Source organism: Adiantum capillus-veneris, chromosome 20, assembly GCF_014529385.1.
Source record: "Adiantum capillus-veneris isolate H3 chromosome 20, ASM1452938v2, whole genome shotgun sequence".
NCBI lineage: Eukaryota > Viridiplantae > Streptophyta > Polypodiopsida > Polypodiales > Pteridaceae > Adiantum > Adiantum capillus-veneris.
In genome coordinates this window covers 56,309,577-56,333,009 of record NC_140950.1, presented here as the reverse complement: position 1 = coordinate 56,333,009, position 23,433 = coordinate 56,309,577, and the positions used below count along the sequence as shown (strand labels likewise).

Here is a 23,433-nt window from a genome sequence, read left to right as displayed (position 1 = left end):
TTAGCTAGTTGCTAATCCCCCGTGGGTACAAGTGAATTCGGAGAGATTTCACGCGAGAAATCTCGTCCGATTCAAAGTGCAAGTAGCCCTGTAGGTGCGGGAGCTCAGGGGCTTGCTACGGATGCGACCGACACGCGAAATGGAGCCCGAAACAGTGATTACAGTCTGCTGGGTATTTTTGCAGGTTTAGGGTTTTGGCCCTAATCGATCCTTAATACCCCCAGGAGGTCCGGGAAATGAGGGGATTGTTGTACATGCGATCTGGTGCATTTTCGGGGTAGAAAACAGAGAATTCAGCATGCTGCAGATTCTCGCCAGGTTTGGGAAAGTGCCCATATGCGCCGGGAAAGTCATCCACTGCGTGGGGATTTTGTCTGTAAAGTTTCCTAATACGGTCATGTTGCCAGAATTGGGCCAGAACAGATCTTTTTCAGCCCGGATTATGCGAGACAGCTCGTAGGAAATCGCAGGTTTTATCCCCTTCTTGATAAGAATAAAGAAATACCGAAAGGGGCGCAAATTTTTGGGGCCAGCAGGTTGTCGGTGTCTGCTTGGTAGCGCTCTAGCTTCCAAGTCGTGTGTGTTCGAAGTGTTAATTCTAGTTACAAGTTTTATTTGCAAAGTTTCTCTATGTCCTAAAGTCTAAAGTAGAGTTTCTCTTGTACAAGTACCAGATTAGCTAACTGCTAATCCCTTGCAGGTATACTTTGATTCGGAGGGACTTCTCACGAGAAATCTCGTCCAAATCAAAGGGCAAGTAGCCCTATAGGTGCAGGAACTCGAAGCCTTGCTACGGGTGCCACCGGCACGCAAAACGGAGCCCAGAACAGAGAATTACAGCTTGCTGTAATTTTCTGCAGGTTTAGAGCTTCTACCCTTGTTGATGCCAAAAAGTCCCAGGAGCTTCGGGGAAGCTAGGGAATTGCTAAACAGGTGTTCCACTGCATTTTATAGGCGAAAAACAATGATTTTAGCGTGCTGTACTTTCTCGCCAGGTTTGTCAAAGTGCTCTAATGCGCACGGGAAGTCACCTAGTGCATGAAGATTTTGGTTGTGGAGCCTTCTACTGTTGTTATGTTGCCGATATTGGGCTAGAATAGGCCATTTTCAGCCCAATAAAAGTGGGACAGCACGTAGAAATTTACAAGTTTTCTCCAAAGTTTAATTGCAATAAAGAAATACCGAAAGAGGTGCCAACCTTTGGGGCCAACGTTGTGTCATGACTCACTGTCTACTTGGGAGCACTTTAGTTGCCAAGTCGTGATTTGTTCCGAAGTGTTGAATTCCAGTCTCACAGATTTATTCGTGAAGTTCTTCTGTGTCATAAAGTACAGGTAAAGTTAATCAATGTAAAGATCGGATGAAAGCCAAAGCTCCCACCCCAATAGTGAGGCTACTGGCCGGTTTCATTAAATTAAGTGAAAATGTATGAATTGAAAGCAATGCTTACACAAACACATCCTAGGCATCCTTGGATGCAATCTCATGCATAGATACGATTCAAAACAGAGACTCCTTCGCGGAAAACATCTGCTTTCTTGGAAAACACTCAAAAAGCAATGTGCTTTTCAAAAAGCATCGGCATGTCTTCAAAGTTTCTCAGAACCTATCTTCCTTCATGTGCTTGCATCTTATGCGTAACTCTTACTCAATTCGGATTTCCTCCTCAAACCAATGGAATCTTCTCTAATCAATGCTCCAGTCACCCATCGGGCCATCCTGTGAGGCTGTGACACATTGGGAATACCCATTACCAGTGCTTTCTTATCAAATTTACAGAACAACTCCTTTGCGATGCCTTATGTCATCCATCATATGACGCATCAGAGATGGTTGTTCATGACGGCTTTCTAAGTTACAATTCCCAACTTAAATGTTTACCTATTTAAATATCCTAGTTTCATTAAATAGAAATTACCCAAAAAAGAAAATAGTCAATTTAGCAACAGACGACCGTGGTAAGGGGTAGTGCTTGCATGGCAGGTGCTTGGCAGCACGAAAACTATAATAGACTTGGGCATCCCAAGTCAAGAATCTGGCAAGACACACGAGAGAGAATCACTTTAAAATACTTCACACTTAATTCACAATTCAATTTAGTCGACACGGCCTGGGGTAGTTCCTTCCCAGAGAGATTGGCCCCAAAGACTGGCGCGGGTATTTCTTTTTGTATTAATGCTTGAGCAAAGTGCAATTGCCCGTGGGTCCTCTCTGCTCACCGGCTTGCAAGCACATGTGAGCCGAGAGAGGCCCAGGGGTCTGAGGGGTCTTATTTAAAGACCTTGGCCATGGAAAACAGCTACATGAAAATTAGCTCAAAAAAGCTGTGAGCGCGTTGTCGTGCCGTGGCACGTGCATAATGTGAAAATAAAAATATCTACCTTACACTCTTTATGTTTTTAATGTGTGGGACCAAATGCTACAATGTACATAGTGTGATATATGCGAAAATGGATGCCATGGTTGCATGCGTGTATATACCTTGCCAGGCAGGCGAGTCCAGAGACGTGGCACCGTTGCATGTTTTACCACATTAAAGAATGCCTAATTTGCTTTAGGAATGTACAAATGTCAAGTGTTTCGAAGTGGCACGCTCATTTTGCCTAGAAAGTTCAATGCGGACGATCTTGGCCAAAAATAGTAGGTTTTGTGTGCGGACGTAAAAGACGTGTCCAAAGTGCTTACCAAGTGGAAAAATGAAGTTCAACATGAAATTTGAGCCCAATGGGATTTTTCCACAAATTTAGGGATTTTTTCCAGCTCGTTTGGACTTTTTACGGACAAAAAGGGGCATTTTTGGGCCAAAAATGACCATAAAATGGTCAAAAATAGCTCAAAATGCCACATCAACGACGGTGCTGTCTTTGCTCAAGTTGTGTGGGAAATTTTAGAGCCAAGAATGAGCTCATTTGGGCATATGAGCAAGGAGATACAGCCATTCCTTTACAGGGTGCTAGTGCAGTCCCGTGCTGCTTCCACTACATGGTTGAAGCTGTGAGGCCTCCAATTAGAGTTTCCCCTTCTCAAATAACTACTTGTGCTTCTCCAATGAAGTATTGAAGCTTCCATGAAATGGTCACAATGAAGAATTGAAGCGTAAATTTAGGGTTTTTAACAGGTCGAATGGCATTGCATCTGTGCAATTGGGAGCGAGGCTACACCTAATCTTCACACACACAAGAGTTTTGAGTTAATCTTGGTTCATTTTCAAAGTGGAGCTTTCATGGCTGGAGTTTTGTTCTTTTTTAGAGTATTTTTGGCTTCAAATCATCTACGCCTTGCTTGAATTTGCTAGGAATCCTCATAGTTAGAGGCCCGGCGCTTTCCTACTCGCACTGCGCACTTCTTGACACATTTTTGGTGAACCCGACGCGAAGTAGGCTAGGGTGAGGGTTCAAAAGCTTCATTGAAGGTTTCAAATTTAAGCTTTAAAGCTATGGAGCAACAAGAACAACAGGGGGTTTGATTTGATCCAGTTACAATGCAAATGTTTCAAGCTTTTGCGGTGTTTATGCAGCAACATCAAGCTGCGGAGAGGATCAACCAAAGCGCTTCAATCTGTGGTGAAGAAAATGGACCAATTTAAAGGTAAAGATGTAACAAAGTATGTTTGTGGATATGTAAAGGAGGCGGAGCTTCATCGAGTGCCCGAAGTAGAGATGGTACAAAGTTTTGAGCTAGTTGAGGTCCCTGGTATCAGAGATCATGTAAGGGGAATTAGAAATGAGCATGGGGCAATTTGGGAAGCATTCAAATTAGCCTTGAAGGAAGAGTATGTCAGGGAGGACTCCGAAAGGTAACAAAGAGGACTTTTTTAGAGTGGGTAGTTCGACCAAAAGAAGGGCTAAGGGAATTTGAACACCGATATGATCAACTGTTAAAAACTGAAAAGGCTACACTAAACTCAGAGAAGACAGAGCTCTTTTTGCAGGCCGCAGGGAAAAAGATTCAAGAGAAGTTAGAGCTACTACTTGAGGATAAGGATGCGGAACAGGGTTTGAAGACTGATTGGAATGAGGTTGAAGATGCAATTTCACTGCTAGCTAAGCGACGACGACGGAGAGACAAGATGATAGTTAACCCTACTCAATCCCCAAGCGTTCCTGAGAGTCCCTTAAAGCTTGTTATTGTGGTTCCAAAGAGTGACAAGTCCATTCTAGATGATATTGTCAAGGGAATGCAAGAGCTCAAGTTAAAGCTTACAAGAGAAGAAAAGGGGCAACCATCAGGACAATCTACAGGGCGAAGACCTCAAACAAAGAAGGCTTTGTAAATAGATGTTGATAGGTCTGACCATGGAAGGAGGGATTGTGAAAGTTTTAAAGACGCTTTGACAAAGGAGCTTGTTTTCTTTAAAGATGGAAAAATTCACTTAAGTGAAATAGGTAAGCTCTTGGGAACAAACTTTGGCAAAGGTGGGATGAAGAAGCTAGTTGAGGACATGGCTACTAGCCATGCCATCTCATTGGTTGAGGTTGCTGCCTATGGGTTGAAGGTGGAGCCTATAAAGCAAAGAGGAGTCAAGGTTAGAGAAGAAGCATCTAATGGTATTGGAGATCTATGGCCATGCGCAATAGAATCTGCTATGAAGGGTAAAATGACTACAGAGGTTTTACATGAAGTTGGAGACTGTATTCGGCTAGAAACAGGTTGGAATGACCCTGTGGACTCTTTGTCAGTGGATGCATACATTGCCAAATGTCAAGTCAATAAGGCCATTGTCGAAGAGAAACGTAGGCGTGAGAATGGGGATGAAGGGCCTTCAAAACAGGCAACGAGAAGTGGAAGCAGAAAGACACAATGCCTCCTAGATCACCTTCCCCGCAACAGATGCCTGTCCCCGAAGTGCCTATGCAAGAAGCCTCTAAAGAAAAGAAGAAGGAAGCAACAAAATCCAAAGCAAAGGGTCTGGCCTACAAACTCCAATCCGATATAGAGGTGGCAACCTATCTCAAAAAGGTTTTGGAAGAGAGGATTTTAAATAGTAAGGTGGAATTTGCCTTGGGTGAGGTCCTTGGAATAGCAAAGAGGGAGTTTCATGAAGAAATAATTGATATCATAAAGAGGAAGGGGTAGTCTCTTACTGAATCTATCCGTGTGTAGGGTGAAGAAGAGACTTTAAATGCACAAGGAGTACAAGTCTATGGTGAGCAAGGTGATCAAACTATTGCTGGATGCTACAAATCTAGGGGAGGAGTAAAACATGTTCGCTTCCTGGATGATGAAGATTAAGCTGAGACCACTCACAAGAGTTACTACTTGAAGAGTCACTGGGCAAGAGCAACTACTGAGACCCTGGTAAAAGTGGGAGACTTAGAAGAGCCATACATTGTGTTGATAGATCATGGGTCAGAAATTAATCTCATGTCAAAGAGTCTTTATCAAAAAGGAAAATGGCCAATTGATATAAATCATGGATGGATGATTCGTGCAGCCAACAACTCATCAGGGGAGCTGTACGGAGCTTGTCCAAATATAAAGGTGACTATAGGGGATGTGAAAGATGACCAAAATTTCTTTGTGCAGGAGATGTCTACATACCCTCTTATCCTTGGGCTACCATACATCATTGCTACTTGCATGGAAATCAAGGTAATGGACGATGTGTCAGCTTATGCTAGGATAAGGAGCAGGGACGGGAAGCGTGCAGTATAATTCCTTACTGTTTGTGTGGACCATGAAAGAAACCGTAAAAGTCTTAGAGAGCAACCCTTGCCAAAGACAAATAAAGAATTCAAGGACTACAGGGATATGAGGGGTTTTTGCCATGTACCATTGTAGAGCGGGATTGCAGTGGTACAAGAAGAGAAAAGTTCTTGCATGATGTATATGCAAAGGAGACGTTTTCTACAGGTTTTGTAGGACTAACAGACTATGGATCTATTGCTTTTACAAAGTGTGAGGGCTTAAAGTAGGGTGAACGACAACATGTAAATAGTGTACAAAGAGGTTTGAAAGAAGATGATGAATGCATTGCAGGTGTGTTTGATGAGTGTTCGTTTGTGGATACTATGCAAGACTTGGAGTCTTTAGTGGATTGCAATTTGCGTATGGAAAGTGAGGTTGTGAAAGTTTTTTCAATAGAAATGTACAAAGTCATTGAGGATTTCAAAAATGCTCAAGGTGTTGATGTACGAGTGGAGACTAAGTATAAGTTTGTGGCAAAGAAAGTGAAACCAGTGGCATTACCTCTACCAAAAGATTGCACAAATAAGATGGAGCAAGCTGCTTTGTAACCTAGCCTTCGTGACCCAAGCAAGATTGGACACAAGTTCACACAGAATCCTTTGAAGGAGTTAAAGGTTGGTTGCGAGAACAGTTTGACAAAACTGAAAAGATATGCTTTGAAGACATGCTTGCCAAACACGAAAAAGCTTTTGCATTTGAGCCGCATGAGATAGGGTGTGTTGATCCATCGATTATTGCTCCTATGGTGATCTTCACTATCCCTCATGTAACTTGGAACTTGAGACCTATTTCAGTTCCAAAGGCCCATTTGCCAAAACTCATTGAATTGCTTAATGAAAAGATCGAGATGGGTATCTTGGAGCCTTCTTGTGCTCCGTATTCAAACAAGTGGTTCACAGTTCCGAAGAAAAATGGTTCTTTACGCTTTATTCAGGATATGCAACCTGTAAATAAGGTGACAATCAGAAATGTAGGTACAGGGCCAGTTGTAGATGAATTTGCAGAGGCATTTGTAGGAAGGGCAATATATTCTATGGGAGATTTGTACTCAGGGTATGATCAGTTCCAACTAGCAATGGAAAGCAGGGACCTGACTACCATGAGGACACCTTTGGGCGTGGTAAGGATGTGCACCTTATCTCAGGGAGCAACTAATTTAGTTGCAGATATGGTATGAACAAAGTCCCATGTGACTTCATACCTCAAACTACAATGCCTTTCCTTGATGATTGTGCCAATCAAAGGATGTGATATAGATGTGGCTTTGGACTCGAGGGGGTGCCGCAAGTATGTGGCAAACCATATCAATGATTGTGATAATATCTTGTTGAGGTTGGAAGAGGTGAACCTTACCTTGTCTGGCCAAAAGTCAATGTTTGGTGTAAATGAAGTTCTCATTGTGGGACATGTGTGCGGGCCGTATGGTAGAAGGCCTTGTCCTGCAAAGATTGATGTAATTCAGAGAATGAAAGAGAAATGTATAAATGTCATTGAGGTTCGAAGGTTCTTGGGTGCATGCGTGTTTTATGTTATCTGGATTCCGCATTATGCATATGTAGCAGAGCCTTTGTATCAACTTTTGAGAAAGAATCAAAAGTTTCAATGGAAAGAAATGCATATACATGCCATGAGAAAATTAAAGAAGTTGCTGCTTATGTCTCCAACTTTAAGGAAAGCAAACTATGAATGTGGAAGATATGTAATTGTGACAGTGGATACTAGTCCCACAGGAATTGGATGGGCGATTAGGCAAGATGATGATGATGGCAAGCCATATGTTGTGAGATTTGGAGCAAAAGTCCTAAGTGCTCGTCAACGCAACTATCCACATGTAAAAAGAGAGTTATGGGGAGTTGTCACAGCTTTGAAATGTGATAAAGAGTATTTGATAGGAGCAATTGTAATAGTGGAGAGTGATTGTCTACCCCTTCTTGGAATGATCACAAGCTGCTCAACTCTCGACATTGCTATGTTGAGATGGATTGCCTACATAAAGTCCTTGAATCCAAAATTTAAGCATATTGCAGGGAAAGATAATCCAATTGCGGACATGCTTTCAAGAGCAAGGTATGAAAATGAAGAAGACATGGTTGTTGAGGGCGATGATGTAGGTACACAATTCTATAGTATCTCTCATGCAAAGGGTGATCATTTTTTCCTGCCAAATGCACTTGAGTCATTTACAGAGGACCTATATCAAGGTGATTGGTTGCTCATTGGACGCTATTTGAGCACTTTGACAAGGCAAGAAGGGTGGACGGATCAAGAGTTCAAAAGAATACAGAGAAAGGCCTATGGATACTTTTTGAAAGATGGGTACTTATGGAAGCATCCAAAACAAAGAAATGGAATGCCCTTGAGAGTCGTGAATGATAAGGACGCTCAAAATGAGCTTATGAAAAAGTTTCATGAGAGTCTTTATGTTGAACATAGAGGCGTGTGGGCCACCTTTACTAAAATGAAAGAGAGGTATTGGTGGAAAGGTATGTATAAAGATGTATTTCACTTTGTGGAGTCTTGTGAAACTTGTCAAATGTATTCAAATGTACGTCATCGTGATGGGTTGCACCCTACTTATCCATTGGCGATGCACTATAAGTGGGTAGTAGATCTGGTTACAATGCCATTGGGCTTATGGCAAATGAGATACATAGTGCTTGCACGAGAAGACTTAACCAACCAAGTTGAAGGTCGTGCTCTAAGTACAAAAAGCACAGAAGGGATATGTAAGTTCCTCTTGGATGATGTAATTAGCTGTTATGGTTGTGTTGGGAAAATAACAACGAACAGGGGTGAGTTGGATGCTGACAAAGCGAGGAAGTTTTTCTCTAGGTTGGGCATTAAACTTGCTCTCACTACTACATATAATCTTGAGGGAAATGGTAAATCAGAGCGTGGGCATCCTCCTATTATTAAAGCTTTGGCTAAGGCCTGCAAAGATAAAATGGGAGAGCGGTCTAGGTTATTGCCTTATGCTTATGGGCTGATCGTACAACTCATAGCTCAATTACTGGTTATATGCCTTTTGAGTTGATGTATGGTCAGAAACCTATAATGCCAATTGAGGATGTAATTCCCACATGGAATGTATTGGCCTTGGGAAGATGGAATGAATAGGGAAGACCTTCTTGCTTTGTGCATACAACAGTTAGAAAGAAGGCCCCAAGATATTGAGATTGCAGTAGCACGATTGAAAGATGCAAGGTTAAAGAATAAGGACAGATTTGATAAGAGGCATAGGCTCAGACCTAAAGCTATTGAGGAAGGTGATTGAATGTTGGTGTATGACAGCAGTCTTGACAACCAACATTCAACAATAAGAAAGCTTTCAAAGAGATGGTTTGGTCCTTATGTGGTTCAACATGTACATGGGAATGCAACTTATACCTTGCATGAGTTGGACGGGAAAAAAATGAAGATTCCCATCGCAGGGAAAAGAATCAAGTTGTTCAAAAGAAGAGGCGATACAGATCCCTTTGATTCACAGGAAAGTCAGAATGAAGGCTCTGATGAAAATGTTATGGATGTGGATGATGAACAAGAGGATGATGCATAGATTTTGTTGCAAGCGATGATGAAATCGACATGTATGTGGACTTAAATGAAGATTGAACCTGCTGCAAAAAGATATATGTGGCACATGCCGGAGGATGTGCAGGTTTAGGGGGGTGGATGTCGTGCCGTGACACGTGCATAATGTGAAAATATAAATATCTACCTCACTCTTATGTTTTTAATGTGTGGGACCAAATGCTACAATATACAGTGTGATATATGCGAAAACGGATGTCATGGTTGCAGCCGTGTACATACCTTGCCAGGCAGGCGAGTCTAGCGACGTGGCATCGTTACATGTTTTACCACATTGAAGAATGCCTAGTTTGCTGTAGAAATGTACAAATGTCAAGTGTTTCAAAGTGGCACGCTCGTTTTGCCTAGAAAGTTCAATGCGGACGATTTTGGCAAAAAATAGTAGGTTTTGTGTGTGGGCGTAAAAGACGTGTCCAAAGTGCTTACCAAGTGGAAAAATGAGGTTCGACATGAAATTTGAGCCCAATGGGATTTTTCCACAAATTTAGGGATTTTTCCCAGCTTGTTTGGACTTTTTACGGACAAAACGGGGCATTTTTGGGCAAAAAATGTCAATAAATGACCATAAAATGGTAAAAAATAGCTCAGAATAGCTCAAAATGCCACATCAATGACGGTGCCGTCTTTGCTCAAGTTGTGTGGGAAATTTTAGAGCCAAGAATGAGCTCATTTGGGCATATGAGTAAGGAGATACAACCATTTCTTTACAGGGTGCTAGTGCAGTCCCGTGTTGCTTCCACTACATGGTTGAGGCTGTGAGGCCTCCAATTAGGGTTTCCCCTCCTCAAATAACTACTTTGGCTTCTCCAATGAAGTACTGAAGCTTCCATGAAATGGTCACAACGAAGAATCGAAGTGTAAATTTAGGGTTTTTTACAGGTCGAATGAGCACTGCATCTGTGCAATTGGGAGCGATGCTACACCTAATCTTCACACACACAAGAGTTTTGAGTTAATCTTGGTTCATTTTCAAAGTGGAGCTTTCATGGCTAGAGTTTTGTTCTTTTTTAGTGTGTTTTTGGCTTCAAATCATCTACGCCTTGCTTGACTTTGCTACGAATCCTCAATAGTTAGAGACCCGACGCTTTCCTAGTCGCACTGCACACTTCTTGACAACGTTCTTTGAAATTCCATAGAAGTGCCACGTTAGCACATCCAAGGCGATTTACGGATTTCCGTATGGCTTGCCACGTCAACACTCCCAATGTGATTTACGGACTTCTGTATAGCCAGCCCACTAGTTCCTTTTAATTTCCCTAGATGTCTCCAGGGCCCTGTCGGTAGGTGCCCATAAGTGGGGACAACTTATAGCATGCCACATCATCAGTTTGTGACATACCCCCCTCTTGGAAGAATTGTAATCGTTTTTGATTACGCCTGCAAAACAGACGGAGGCTATACACCAGTTCAGTAGACACTGACTTCAAGTACCGACGCACTAGACAACACAAATCTAGCACTTGCATAAAGATGACTCAGCCAATGCACATTCAGATCTGTCCAAATCAATCACATAAAAATTGATTCCAGATCTAAGACCATGATTCCTGGCAACGTATTTAGCAATCGCATCTAGATCCACACCGGACCTCACTGATGTCGGATTAGCTAATTCTTATTGTGATCATGTCTATAGATTCTCAAGACCGAAATGTTGCAGTCATTTTGTCTTTCAATCTTGCACTCAAACAAAATCACGTAAGAGAGTACAGATCAATTAGATTCAAGCTCGGGAATTCCCATTTTCAATTTCTTTATTCATAAAATCATATAGTAGAATACTGTCAGCACAGTAGTATCCCTGAAATCCAAAGGGAAATCATTGACTTTATTTCGTCCATGTAATCTGTGACAAAGGAGCAAAGTGACTTCCCTCTCGTGCAGTCCCGTCTACACTAGGGTCAACCCTGCTGATCCGCGGGATCTTTTAGAATAGACATAGCTAAGCCGAAAGTCTCAAGCTAAAGGTTGAAAATTTGAGGAGTATCTGCGAGGTCCCACCCCTCCATCCACTTCGCATCCAATGCCGGTTAGCTCTTGAATTTCACTAAGAACCATCGAATCACTTTACCTTTCACTTTCTTTTCTTTGTGGGCCAGTATTTGTTCGGGAACGAGTATCTCCTCGCTCTCTTCCACTTCAGGTTGCTCATCGGGCTCTGTCAATTGACACCTCACCCTTAAAAGGTTTCAAGAGACTCACATGAAAAGCATTGTGAATCTTCCAAATGTCTAGCAACTTGAGTCTGATGGATACATCATTTATCTTTTCTTGAATCTAGAAAGGGCCATAATAGCTCATGCTGAGCTTTGGAAAAAGCCGCTCCTTTCCCTTGTGTTTCCTTAGGCGTGCCTTCTCAAAACGTAAGAGCACCCAATCATCTTCCTTCAACCTCAAGTCACGTCTATGTCTATCCGTTGCCTCTTGTGTCGTGCTTGAGACTTCTCTAGAGCCTCGCGAACGTTGGCAAAAGCAGTGCTCAAATCCCTCGTGTACTGATTTGCTTCAAAAATCTTGTCCTTGGTGCTTAGAAATGGGGGGACCTTCATAGCACCTTCAATTACCTCAAATGGCGCCTTCCCCATCGAAGAGTGAACCGTGTTATTGTAGAAAAATTCTACCAAAGGCAAATACTTTTTCCATTGAGTCTTGTGATCGGAGATATAAGACTTCAATAAATCCAAAACCACTGAATTGGCTATCTCAGATTGCCCATTTGTCTGCGGGTGGAATGATGATGAGAATTGCAGCCGCGTGCCAATGTTCCCAAACTACCCTCCAAAACAAACTCGTGAATCAGGGATCTTTGTCCGAAACTATCGTTTTAGGCATGCCATGTAACCGAAAAATCTGAGCGATGAACAGTCTCGCCAAACGATCAAGCTGACCATCTTCTTTACTGGAATAAAGTGAGCTTGCTTGCTAAATCTATCACTGACTGTCCAAATGCAATCTATGCTTCCGCAATGCTTGAAAGACCTGTAGCAGATGATGTCTGTGCTCTGCTTTATTCTTGGAGAAAACTATAATGTCGTCAAAGAAAGTGCCCACAAAAGATTGATACTCTCGGAAAATCCTATTTCTCATTGGATTAAATGTTGCTGGAGCATTTGTCAGTCCAAAAGGCATAACCAAATATTTGTATAAGCCAAAGGTTGTCCGAAAAGCTGCCTTGTAGACATCCCCGGAGCGATTCAGATCTATTGATATCCACTTTTCAATTCAATTCTGCTGAAGCAAGAGGATCCTTGAAATCTGTCGAGAATATCATCGATACTTGGGATAGGCAATCGGTTCTTGATGGTGATTTTATTGAGAGCTCTATAATCAATGCACATTCTCCAAGATCCGTCTTTCTTTAGTACTAGCAATACCGGAGAAAAAAAAGGTGATGTGCTAGGCTGGATGAGACCCTTTTCTAGAAGTTCTTTGACTTGGTTCATTATTTCTTCATTTTGGGCTCGGCTAACTCGATAAGGTGGCCGGTTCAGTGGTGTATTTCTAGATATCAAATCAATCATATGGTCCTCAGGACGAGGTGGAGTTGACAAGGCAAGCGCAAAACGCACCCGAGCGGCCTCTACGCCAAGACCGTGCACGCCAAACTCGTCACGGGGAGTGAACAGGGGCACCACCTAGCTTTGAGCAGCTAGGATGTGGTCAGCAACAGTGCAAAATAACACTAATCACAACACACTGCACAGAGAGAGAGAGAGAGAGAGAGAGAGAGAGAGAGAGAGAGAGAGAGAGAGAGAGAGAGAGAGAGAGAGAGAGAGAGAGAGAGAGAGAGAGAGGGTGATGCCAAGGGGGGGCGGCCCCTTCTGTTGATGAACGAGCATGGAGGGGTGGCGGTGCTGCAGCAAGGGAAAAAACGTTTTTTTTGTATATTTTTAAGGCCCCCTCCCAAGTGGGGTTTGTTCCCATGGTCGTGGCTCCGCAAGCCGGCCGTTAGAGGTAACTCGCCTGGTAGGCCTTCAAAGAAACAATTGGCGTGTGCGTTTAGAAATTCTTTTCGTTCCTTTTCCAATTCAAACATATTGGTTCGTTGTTCATTATTCAGCTCTTTCAAGAAGATCGAGTAAACAAAAGACTGGATTTTATTAATTTGGAAATGACCGAAGTCGATACAATAGGGACGGACTCGCCCTTCAATTTTACATAAGCACAATTCTCCTACCCTTCTCATTCTTCAAAGTAGCTTTCTTAGCCCGATAATCAACCACGGCGTTGTTCTTGTGGTACCAAGGGATTCCTAGGAGGACGTCACACCCTACCAAAGGCATGATGTAAAAGTCCTCGTGTTCTAAATACCCCTGACAATGCAAACGGAGTTTGCCAATGACAGGTGTAATGGCAACATCCCGTCCGGGTGCCGCTAGAATTGCCTCCGAGCTACAATTCAGGTGAAATGAAGTTGGCCTTGGCTCCTCCGTCAAAGAAGATGAGGGCTTCTTGATCTCGTACTTTGCGCCCTGCGCATCAAAGTTCTGTGCTTTCATCCTTCTGATTTGGGTCAGTCCCCATACAATCTGGTAGTCTTGCTTTCATCTTTCCTTTTCTGCTACGTTCTTCAGCTGCTCTGGAACTCTCTGGCCCGTCCTTTGATTGTCCTCGTTGTGCCTTTTTGGATCTCCTTGCAGAGATGTGTCCTTGTTCTCCACAATCAAAACACTTCCCCTCCTTGAGGTAGTCTGATTTCTGTTCCTCGATCAATCGGGGTCGTGCATTCTTCTTTTTCTAAACTTCCTTCTTCTTCTGTTATCATTTATTGAATTCTGTCCGGTCCTTGGTGTCAAAAATTGATCAGTGGGGTAAGTCAGGTTATGTAAATGCATAGCAAATTCTTGCTTAGCATGTCACGTTAGTTGTTGTATGGACTCGGACTTTTGCTGAAAGCAATAATCTCGGATCTCTTTGGGAAGCCCACAATAAAATCACTCAATTTACTACTTGAAAGTGACCGTAAAAGAAGAGGTAGGTAGAAAAGCATCCCAAAATCTCTCACAATAAGCACCCAAAGTGTCAGCCTTGGTCATTTGAAGATAGTTCCAAGCGGTAATCACATCTCGTTCGTACTCCTGAGTCAACCAAGAGGAGGAAATAAAGAGCCGTTTGAATTTTAACCACTTAGTTGGGGCTTCTTTCCTTAAGAGAAGAGTTGACTACCACTTTCATGCATTTCCTTTAAAAAATGATGCTACCCTCATGATTTTGGAGTGCTCTGAATAGCGCCCTCCAAAGAATGCTATGTCAAACTGTTGAATGAAGGGTAAAGCCTTGGGAGCATCTCGAAACCCTGAAAAGATTTCAAACTTTATTGCCTGTCCACCCTCCTTAAATTCCTTGGTCTTTTTGCCCTTGTCCTCGAGAAAATCATATTGGTTGGCTCTGTAAAAGTGTTTCTTCTTTGAATAAAACATGTGGTCATCGGAGTCCGAACTCTTAATAGAGGATGAATCCTCGTCAAAACTGTCAAAAAAATGTCGAGATCTGCAGTATGGTCTACTCTTCTTTGCCTTCTTCTTGTTTTTTCCAAATCTTTGGTTCTTTCTTTGTTTCTTGCCCTTTCTGTCCTCATCACTCGAATGAGAAGAGGAAGAGCTATCCGAGCTGTCAGAGGAAGATGAGGACGAACTAGACAATCCTTCGAAGCGTTACATGCTTCTTATGTGTTCTTGTACTTGCAAAAGAAGATTGACGGCCCAAATACCCAGGGTAGTTAGTCCCCTTGTTGTGTTTCTTCGATTGTTTCTTCGCCCCCAAAAGTTGGTTGACTTGTCTTTCGACAACGTCATCAAGTTCATCTTTAGTAAACATCCTTGGGGTAGGAGGTTTCTTGAGGGCTGATTTTATTGGTGTGTCAATGGATTTCTGCCAATGCGTATGCACTTCGTCAATGAGGGGCTGGGTCAAAAATTTGGCATATTGTGGATCTTTCGCAAATTGGAGCATCTGCTTTGCGCAATCATCAACCTGCCGCTGATGTTGCATCTCCATTAGTGGATACTCCGTAGGCCGAGGTGGCCCGTATTCTTGATCGGTTGATCCATTTGAATTTGCCGTACTGCCTCTTGTACCAGAAGTGTCAGAAGGGTTTGTCCGATTCTTGCCGGAATCTATGTGTGCCGCGGAAAAAGGGATTGGATTTCCCGTTAGAAGAGAAAGCGACTGAGCTTTGATACCACTGTAAGAGACTTGGGCACCCCAAGTCGAGAATCTGGCACGACACACGAGAGAGAATCACTTTAAACTACTTCACACTTAATTCACAGTTCAATTTAGTCGACACCGCCCGGCGTATTTCCATGCCCAGAGAGATTGGTCCCAAAGACTTACGCCCTTTTCGGTATTTCTTTTTGTATCAATGCTTGAGCAAAGTACACACGTGTCTTCTCTGCTCATCGGCTCGTCAGCACATGTGAGCCAAGAGAGGCCCAAGGGTTTTATTTAAAGGCCCTTGGCCATGGAAAAGAAGTTGCATGAAAAGCCTTCAACTCAAAAGCACCTAGCTCCAAAAGCCCTAGCGCAAAAAAAGATGCCAGCTCGTTTTGCGGAATACCGTACAGGTGCCACATTAGCACAGCCAACGCGAATTACGGATTTTTGTACTGCGGCTTGCCACGTCAGCACTCTCAGCGTAATTTGCGGACTTCCGTACACCCAGCCCGCCATTTTCTTTTAATTTCCCTAGTTGTCCCCAGGGCACAGGTGCTTATAAGTTGGGACAATTTATAGCATGCCATCAGTTTGTGACAAAAACTCCAATTTTCAGCCCATTAGCGGCTTAGTTAGAAGAAGAAAGTGTACACACTTGGCATTCACTTGGCTATGTTTAAACACATACACCTACGATTTAGCCAATTGTAAGGTCTTCTGGCACACTCTCAGTATGCTTTCTAAGGAGCAAGGTGCCATCTCTATCATGAGCTTTGTTGAATTTTACATAAACAAGACAAATACGAAGAGGGGCGTCTATTCAGTGTCGAGTACCATGTAGGGGAGGAGCTCTACCTCTCTATTTCTCTTGATCCCATCTCTATCTGTAAGGTGCAACGGAATGAATGTTGAACTTTGCTCAAGATGAGTGCTCCGAACTATGCTCAAGGTTCCTTTTGTTCTTATGGAAGGGAGAGCCTTCCCTTCTTAATGAGAGAATGCTATGATCACAAACAAAGTGAATGGACACTGTGCGTGCAAGTGTATGAGACTGAGAGACAAAGAGAGAAGAGAGATACGACACCAGAGACGTTGTAAAACCCTCCCCCGAAGGCCCCACTCTTGTCGGCGAGAGTGGTCTACTTATGATTGCACAATCTGGTACAAATGGAATGCATGGGACTGATGCAAGTCTAGGCTATGTCGGCGATGACGACGGGGACGACGAGATCGACCTAAGGGTTGAAATATGCAATCTTTCTACTACTGTCCAAAAACGCTATGGGCTGAAATCTACTACAATCCAAAAACGCTGATTTGGGGGCTGTTTTCTGTGGGTCTTTGTCGCTGAAAATCTGCAGGTGTTAAGGCTGAAAACTGAGGTTCTTAAGGGCTGAAAACTGATGGTCTTTCCGGACGCTTTAGGGCTGAATCTTGCTGGTCCTCTATTGCTGAAATTCCCCGGGTTGAAGGTTGTAAAGGCTGAGATTTGTAGCGGCTGAGGTGGGGACCAAAAACGCTAGAGACTGGAATCTGTAAAATGCTAGGAGCTGGTTCTGCTGGCGATCCTTGCTTGAAGAAAAAACGCTAGGCTACTGGGTTTCCCGCGGTGAAGCTTGGAGTGGAAACACCAATGGCTGATGCAAGTTTGGGCGATGATGCTTGATGCAAAACGCTGGGGATGCTTGTGGATGGCGATGGTGCTTGATGAAGGAAACGCTAGATCTGGGTCTTGCTTGGAGGGAAGTCCACCAAGGGGTCTTGCTGAGAAGTTGTCTGCTGAGCTTGGCTCCTGTTGCCTCTTCTGCCATTTAGTGCTAGTTTAGGTTTGCTTATATACAAACGTACTCAATTTGCCCTAGCTACTTTCCAACAAAAGTCACTTAAAAATAATAAGTGAAAAATGTCAAAAATAGCGTGCTCATTCATGAGTGAAACGTGCTCAACGTACAATATGTCATGCCTAGGAAAAGGGATCACTTAAAGACGTTGACTAAAATACAGGAAACGATCACAAATGAAAGACTCGAACAATGCGTGCTATCAATCATGCGAACACATAATACTTCCTGTAAGGGTTCTTTGGACCTAGGCTCGAGAGCCAAGATCGGTTCTTCGGGATCTATCGAATCTTCGTGTGGGGATTCTGTGGACCTCGACTCGAAAGTCAAGATCGATTCTTTGTGATTGGTCGAATCTGTAACGATGTTAGCTTCGCTAGAAAAAGTATCAACTAACACGTCATCCTTGTGAACAATCACATCATCTTCATGCAAATCATCATGCTTGTGAGAAATCACATCTTGATCATGCAAATCATCATGCTTGTCATTGGTATCCAAATCATCATGCTTATCAATATCATTCAAATCATCATGCTCAAGCAAGGATCGCCAGCAGAACCAGTCCCTAGAGTTTTACAAATTCCAGTCTCTAGCGTTTTTGGTCCCCACCTCAGCCGCTACAGATCTCAGCCTTTATAGCCTTCAGCCCGGCGAATTTCAGCAATAGAAGACCAACAAGATTCAGCCCTAAAGCGTAGCAGATTCAGCCCGGAAAGACCGTCAGTGGTCAGCCCTTAAGAACCTCAGTTTTCAGCCCTAACACCTGCAGATTTTCAGCGACAAAGACCCACAGAAAACAGTCCCCCAAATCAGCGTTTTTGGATTGTAGTAGATTTCAGCCCATAGCGTTTTTGGACAACAATAGAAAGATTGCAGATTTCAGCCCCTAGGTCGGTCTCGTCGTCCCCGTCGTCATCGCCGACATAGCTTAGACTTGCATCAGTCCCATGCATTCCATTTGTACCAGATTGTGCAATCATAAGTAGACCACTCTTGCCGACAGAGTGTGGCCTTCGGAGGAGGGTTTTACAACGTCTCTGGTGAAAACGCTAGGCTACTGGGTTTCCCGCGGTGAAGCTTGGAGATGAAAACGCCAATGGCTGATGTAAGCTTGGGCGATGGTGCTTGATGCAAAACGCTGGGGATGCTTGTGGATGGCGATGGTGCTTGATGAAGGAAACGCTAGATCTGGGTCTTGCTTGGAGGGAAGTCCACCAAGGGGTCTTGCTGAGAAGTTGCCTGTTGAGCTTGGCTCCTGTTGCCTCTTCTGCCATTTAGTGCTAGTCTAGGTTTGCTTATATACAAACTTACTCAATTTGCCCTACCTACTTTCCAACAAAAGTCACTTAAAAATAATAAGTGAAAAATGTCAAAAATAGGGAAAATAGGCTAAATGCACTGGAAAATTCCCCTGAAGGATTCTGATGGATTTTGATGGGAATGCTGATGATCATGCTATGTGCAACCAGAGGATATGCATCTACACTAAGTGACTGGGCATGCACCGTCTACGAATAGACTCACAAAAAGTGCCAGATCACTTCTAATCTAGACTGTCTGAACCGTGATCATGCTGTAGCTTGTCCACGGACACTTAGGGTTGGATGTGTCACGTGACACTATCTCTGAGTCTCTCTCTCTCCTAATTACTTTGTCTTATATCTCCATTATCTAAGTGCTGAATTTCTGGTTTTAAAAGCTGAAATTTGCTGTTTATGTTGTCTCGTACCACTTCAGCAGTAGGCTAGCCGGTTATGGTGGTATCGAAGCACAATTGATTGCTCTCCTACAGGCAATCCTATCCAAATTGGGCAGCTATTTTCAACATCAATTGAGAATTTAAGGGAGATCAACAATAATGCGCAGGGGGAGAAGTATGAGGAATTGGAGGTTGAGGTGGAAGACAATGTTGAAGACGGACATGAAGAGTCTCTTGACAGTAAAGATGAGAGAAAGGCAGAAGCAGACAACATGTTGGCACAACTTACATCATGGGCTGTCCAAAAAGACTACGAGGGAGGAAGTCGAAGTGTCAAGTTTGACACTTTTCATGGTTCCAAGGACGAACATTGCCTTCATACAACAGTTTGACACAACTTTTTCTGGGGGAAATCTCACAGAAGCCTCTAAGGTTAGGAAGGCTACCATTTTCTTGAAGGGGTACGCTCAACAATGGTGGTCAACACTACTGTTGCAAGGCCAAGTTCACAGAACATGGGGTGAATTCAAAAACTACTTTTTGCCTCAATGTGGTTGACAGCATCATTTGAATCAGATGCGCTCAACATGGAACCAATTGCTATTTGAAGAGGGAGATATGCTTAAAGATTATAATGAGAATTTCTGGATTTTTTATCTTCTTGTAGCTTCTTTCCGACTAGTTACTTTGGTGGAAAAGTATGGTGGTGGGCTGCCTTGAGAGCTCATAGGTTATTGCCTGAAGCAAAAGACCCACACTCAGGATGCGTACAATATGCTTGGGTGAAAGCTTACTCCTAGAAGAAATGGAGGAGTCTTTTGGCAAAAATAAATCCTTGCACATGAAGAAAAGGCCTTATAGATTGCTGAGCTCAAGGGCTAGACAATCTAGTTGTAATTGCACTGGCAATTCAAAGTTAGTGGAAATTAGGTCAGATTCTTTGAAGTTTGTGCTTGTAAACACAAGATTTGAATAAAATTGAAGGTTTTCCATTTTGTTTTGAAAAGAAGGATCGTGATCGATCGAGTTACTGTTCTTGAAAAACCTAGTGATGATACACTTTGACGTATCCGCAAGATCAAGCAAGGCAAAAGAGTGTGACTTGGATGCTGAATAATTTAGATAGAGTTGAGGGTAAATCAGCAGATAACCCTCAGATCTGGAATCTATGCCTCAGACCTTTGGTTTTGGAGTTTCCAGGGAGAAAGCTCGGCTAGGAGGTTTCAACAGTTGATTTGGTGCCGTGCCTGCTGCATAGAAGGGAGCATTCCTGTCTTTTGTCAACAACTGATGTGAGAACATAATAGTCACGGTTTTGTTGGTTTTAACACATCCGAGGTACCGAGTTGACAGTACTCTACCCGTGAGACTTTTGTGAGAGATGTATGTCTTCAACATACTATCTCTGGAACTAGTCTATTGGTACACTTGCATGGGTTTGATGTAAAAGGTTGACCCAAGGTATGATGGCTAGTGATTGGCCTCAGGATGGGTCTGGTGTGAAAGGTTGGACCAAGAGGTGAAATCCAATGTGAAATGTCGCCGCCTTGTGCTTAGATGAGAGCTCATGGAGGTGCTGATTGGAGGGCTGAATTTTAAGCCAGCAAGAGAGCGATTTGCAGGTATATTTTCATCGTGACGATGTTTTTTTCTTTTTGGTTTGTGCATTCAGAGGGGAGGGAAGATCTGCTGCAGTTCTGGCGCAAAGTATCCCTTAACCTTGTGTTTTTCAGCCCTTAGGAATTGAAGGAGTGCTGTTGCTCTAGCCATTAAGAGGATGTGCTCATGGTTGTGATATCATTGCAGGTTGTGTGCAGTTGTGCTGCCAGGATCAAGCCCCTGTACCTGCTTATTATATGCAGCCTGTGGGAAGCATGGTTACAGGAAACGGCCATTTTCAGGCTTCTGTTCCCCATTTCCATTCCGACCTATCCCCATTCCGTGTTTTAGATGCTCGTTTTTGCTCCCTGTTCTGCGTTCCAATTTTCCGTTCCTGGAAAGTAAAGTGGAAGGTTTGCTTGTTTAGTTATTCCATGTTTACACTTGTCTTTGGTGGACTTACACTAAGTGGCTTCGTATTGATTCGACATTGCTAAGAGCTCCAAAGCAGGTGACATCATCATGAACATAGTGGAAGACTCTCAAAAGTAAAACAGAAGTCTAGTCATGATAAAGAGTTGCAAAAGCTGTTGGATACGAAGATTGGGTGCTACAGGTGGTTCCTCCAGGATCAGAAGCTTGTTTCCTACAACTGCCTGTCTAGGCTCGTGATAGTGCTACATCCTCTACTGGGTACTGACGATGTTATTGGGAGATGGCATAGTATTTAGCTTAAACTATGCATATAATGGGTATATGATTTTGTGGATGGTTACCATCAGTTGTGGCTTTTCCTGATTCGTTTATATGTGGCCCACTGAATTTGAGGTCCTCCCTGCGATGTGCATGTGAGCTGTATTTAGAATCTACCATTTGTATTCTCCAGAGTCAAACATGACGTCTGTACTTGGGGTCATGTCTTGACCTTAGAAAATATAATTATCTGTTCTCAATGCACATTGTGTCCCCACACTACTAGCTTCGTAAGCTTGAGATTGTCGTCATGAGGTCCATTGACAATTCTTGGATCTTCGTAGACATTACACTTCCCTTCTTTCGGTATTTCTCTTGATGAGGAACCTGTGCTGGTGAAAGATCCCTTTTCTTAAGGGCAGTTTGCGTTGTGTTGAAGGGCGGAGACAACGGGACCAATACAGCGACATTGTGAAAGAACAAAAGCTGTACCATGTTTTAACATTGGTTATTCAGGCTCGAGATTGTACACACGTACTTTTTATGTACTTAATATAGTGTGGATTGCATGATGGACGCCTTCTCAATTTGGAAATGGTGGGCAAGTTTTTGTTCTTGTATTCATATCAATTTTTCATCTGAATGTTTTGTTACTGTAAATACGCATTGTCTCTTGCAATAGTGATTGAAGTTATCTAAGTAGGCAGCCATCTGCACATGAGCATCAACATGACCTTCTTAGATGAATGAGGCAAGATTTTGTGCCCCTACATTTTTAGCTTCTGGCAGTCATTTCACAAACCAACCTTTGGCCTTTTTTCTCCTTTGGATAAGCTCATAGGTTCATGCGTCTTATCTGTGTGAGCGTCGAGTATGTCAACTTTGGTGAGTATGTTTTTTATGCATGGTTGCCACAGCAGTTCTCAAAGCTTGTGGATTGCAGGAGTCTGGGCTTTGCCGATGGTCAACATCCAGGGGAAGTGCTGGTCGTATCTGTTCAGGCAGCAGGAGGGGTGGTAGCGGGGGCTGCTTCATCGGTTATCACCACACCTTTGGACACAATCAAGACTCGTCTGCAGGTTCAATAGGCGTGAATTTTGAACTTACCTTTCACAAGCAACATTTCAGTTCAAATAAGTAATATCTTCTATTGATACAACAGGTGATGGAGAACAAAGAGGGCCACAAGCCAACCATCATAGGGACGGCAAAACAGCTAATTAATGAAGATGGGTGGCGGGGCTTCTATCGAGGGCTTGGACCGCGGTTTCTGAACATGTCCTTGTGGGGAACCTCGATGATAGTCACCTATGAATACCTAAGTACAGTTTACCCTTGGCTCATTTTCAAATAGACATGAATCTCTCTCTCTCTCTCTCTCTCTCTCTCTCTCTCTCTCTCTCATTTGTCTGACCGTGTCTTGGTTTGTTTTTTCTTGTTTACAGAACGATTGTCAGTGAAGCCAATGCCGCAGTGAAATTATGCAGTGAGCAACTGCAGGAATTGATTGATTATTAACTTGATTACCGCGTTCGTATGTGAAATTTCAATAAAGTGCAGTGCATCTGAGGCATGCTCATCTCTCTCTCTCTTTCAAATATGCACGATTTACCACCCATGAGCATTCTAATGGCATTTGATGGTGCGTCGTTGATGCCATTCCTGGACACACAAAGTGCAGGCCTCTCATACATTGAATGATTGGGACACCCATAATCACCTGCTTGTAACTCATATCTGTGTAACTTTCTGTTGGAGGGTGGGTATGACTTTGAACAAGCGGGAGTTTATGCACACTATGATCCATCAACAATCTGCTCAATAGGAATTCCTTTGTATACCAAAAGAAGAAATTTGGAGCTCCAATTTCAGTAGTTTTGGATTCATGTCACCTTTTGGAAGATATCTCGCTCAAAAATGTTATTTTGGAATTTAAGAACAAACAAGTTATGAGCTTGCACATAGGCCATTGCCCTTTAGCAGTATTCTCCATCTGCAATTAGCACTCAAGTGTCACCAGGAGAAAAGTCGATGTTATCTCAAACTACTTCAGAAACGTGGGACAAAACAATTCCAAAACCAGATATGGACACGAAAGCAAGTGGTATAATCAAAGGGTAAAAGGCTCCCTACTGGCTCTACTTTTGTTTTTCATTACATAGA

General features: G+C 43.0%; 1 protein-coding gene across 2 annotated transcripts in view; it reads left to right on the top strand.

The window, feature by feature from the left end:
• Positions 1–23,144, top strand: part of LOC147432553 (uncharacterized) — a 50,403-nt gene extending 27,259 nt beyond the window's left edge. The window contains exons 4-6 of one of the 2 annotated variants that reach the window (XR_015185561.1): positions 20,785–20,990; positions 21,076–21,270; positions 22,214–22,351. Coding sequence is in view for 1 of the 2 variants with exons in the window: in XM_086492436.1 (XP_086348562.1) it covers positions 22,214–22,349; positions 22,433–22,592; positions 22,716–22,747 (328 nt within the window). In the remaining variant the exon portion in view is untranslated. Of the gene's footprint in view, positions 1–20,784; positions 20,991–21,075; positions 21,271–22,213; positions 22,352–22,432; positions 22,593–22,715 lie in introns of those variants that run through there. The other variant, XM_086492436.1, reaches the window with a different exon arrangement.
• The last annotated feature ends 289 nt before the right edge of the window (positions 23,145–23,433 follow it).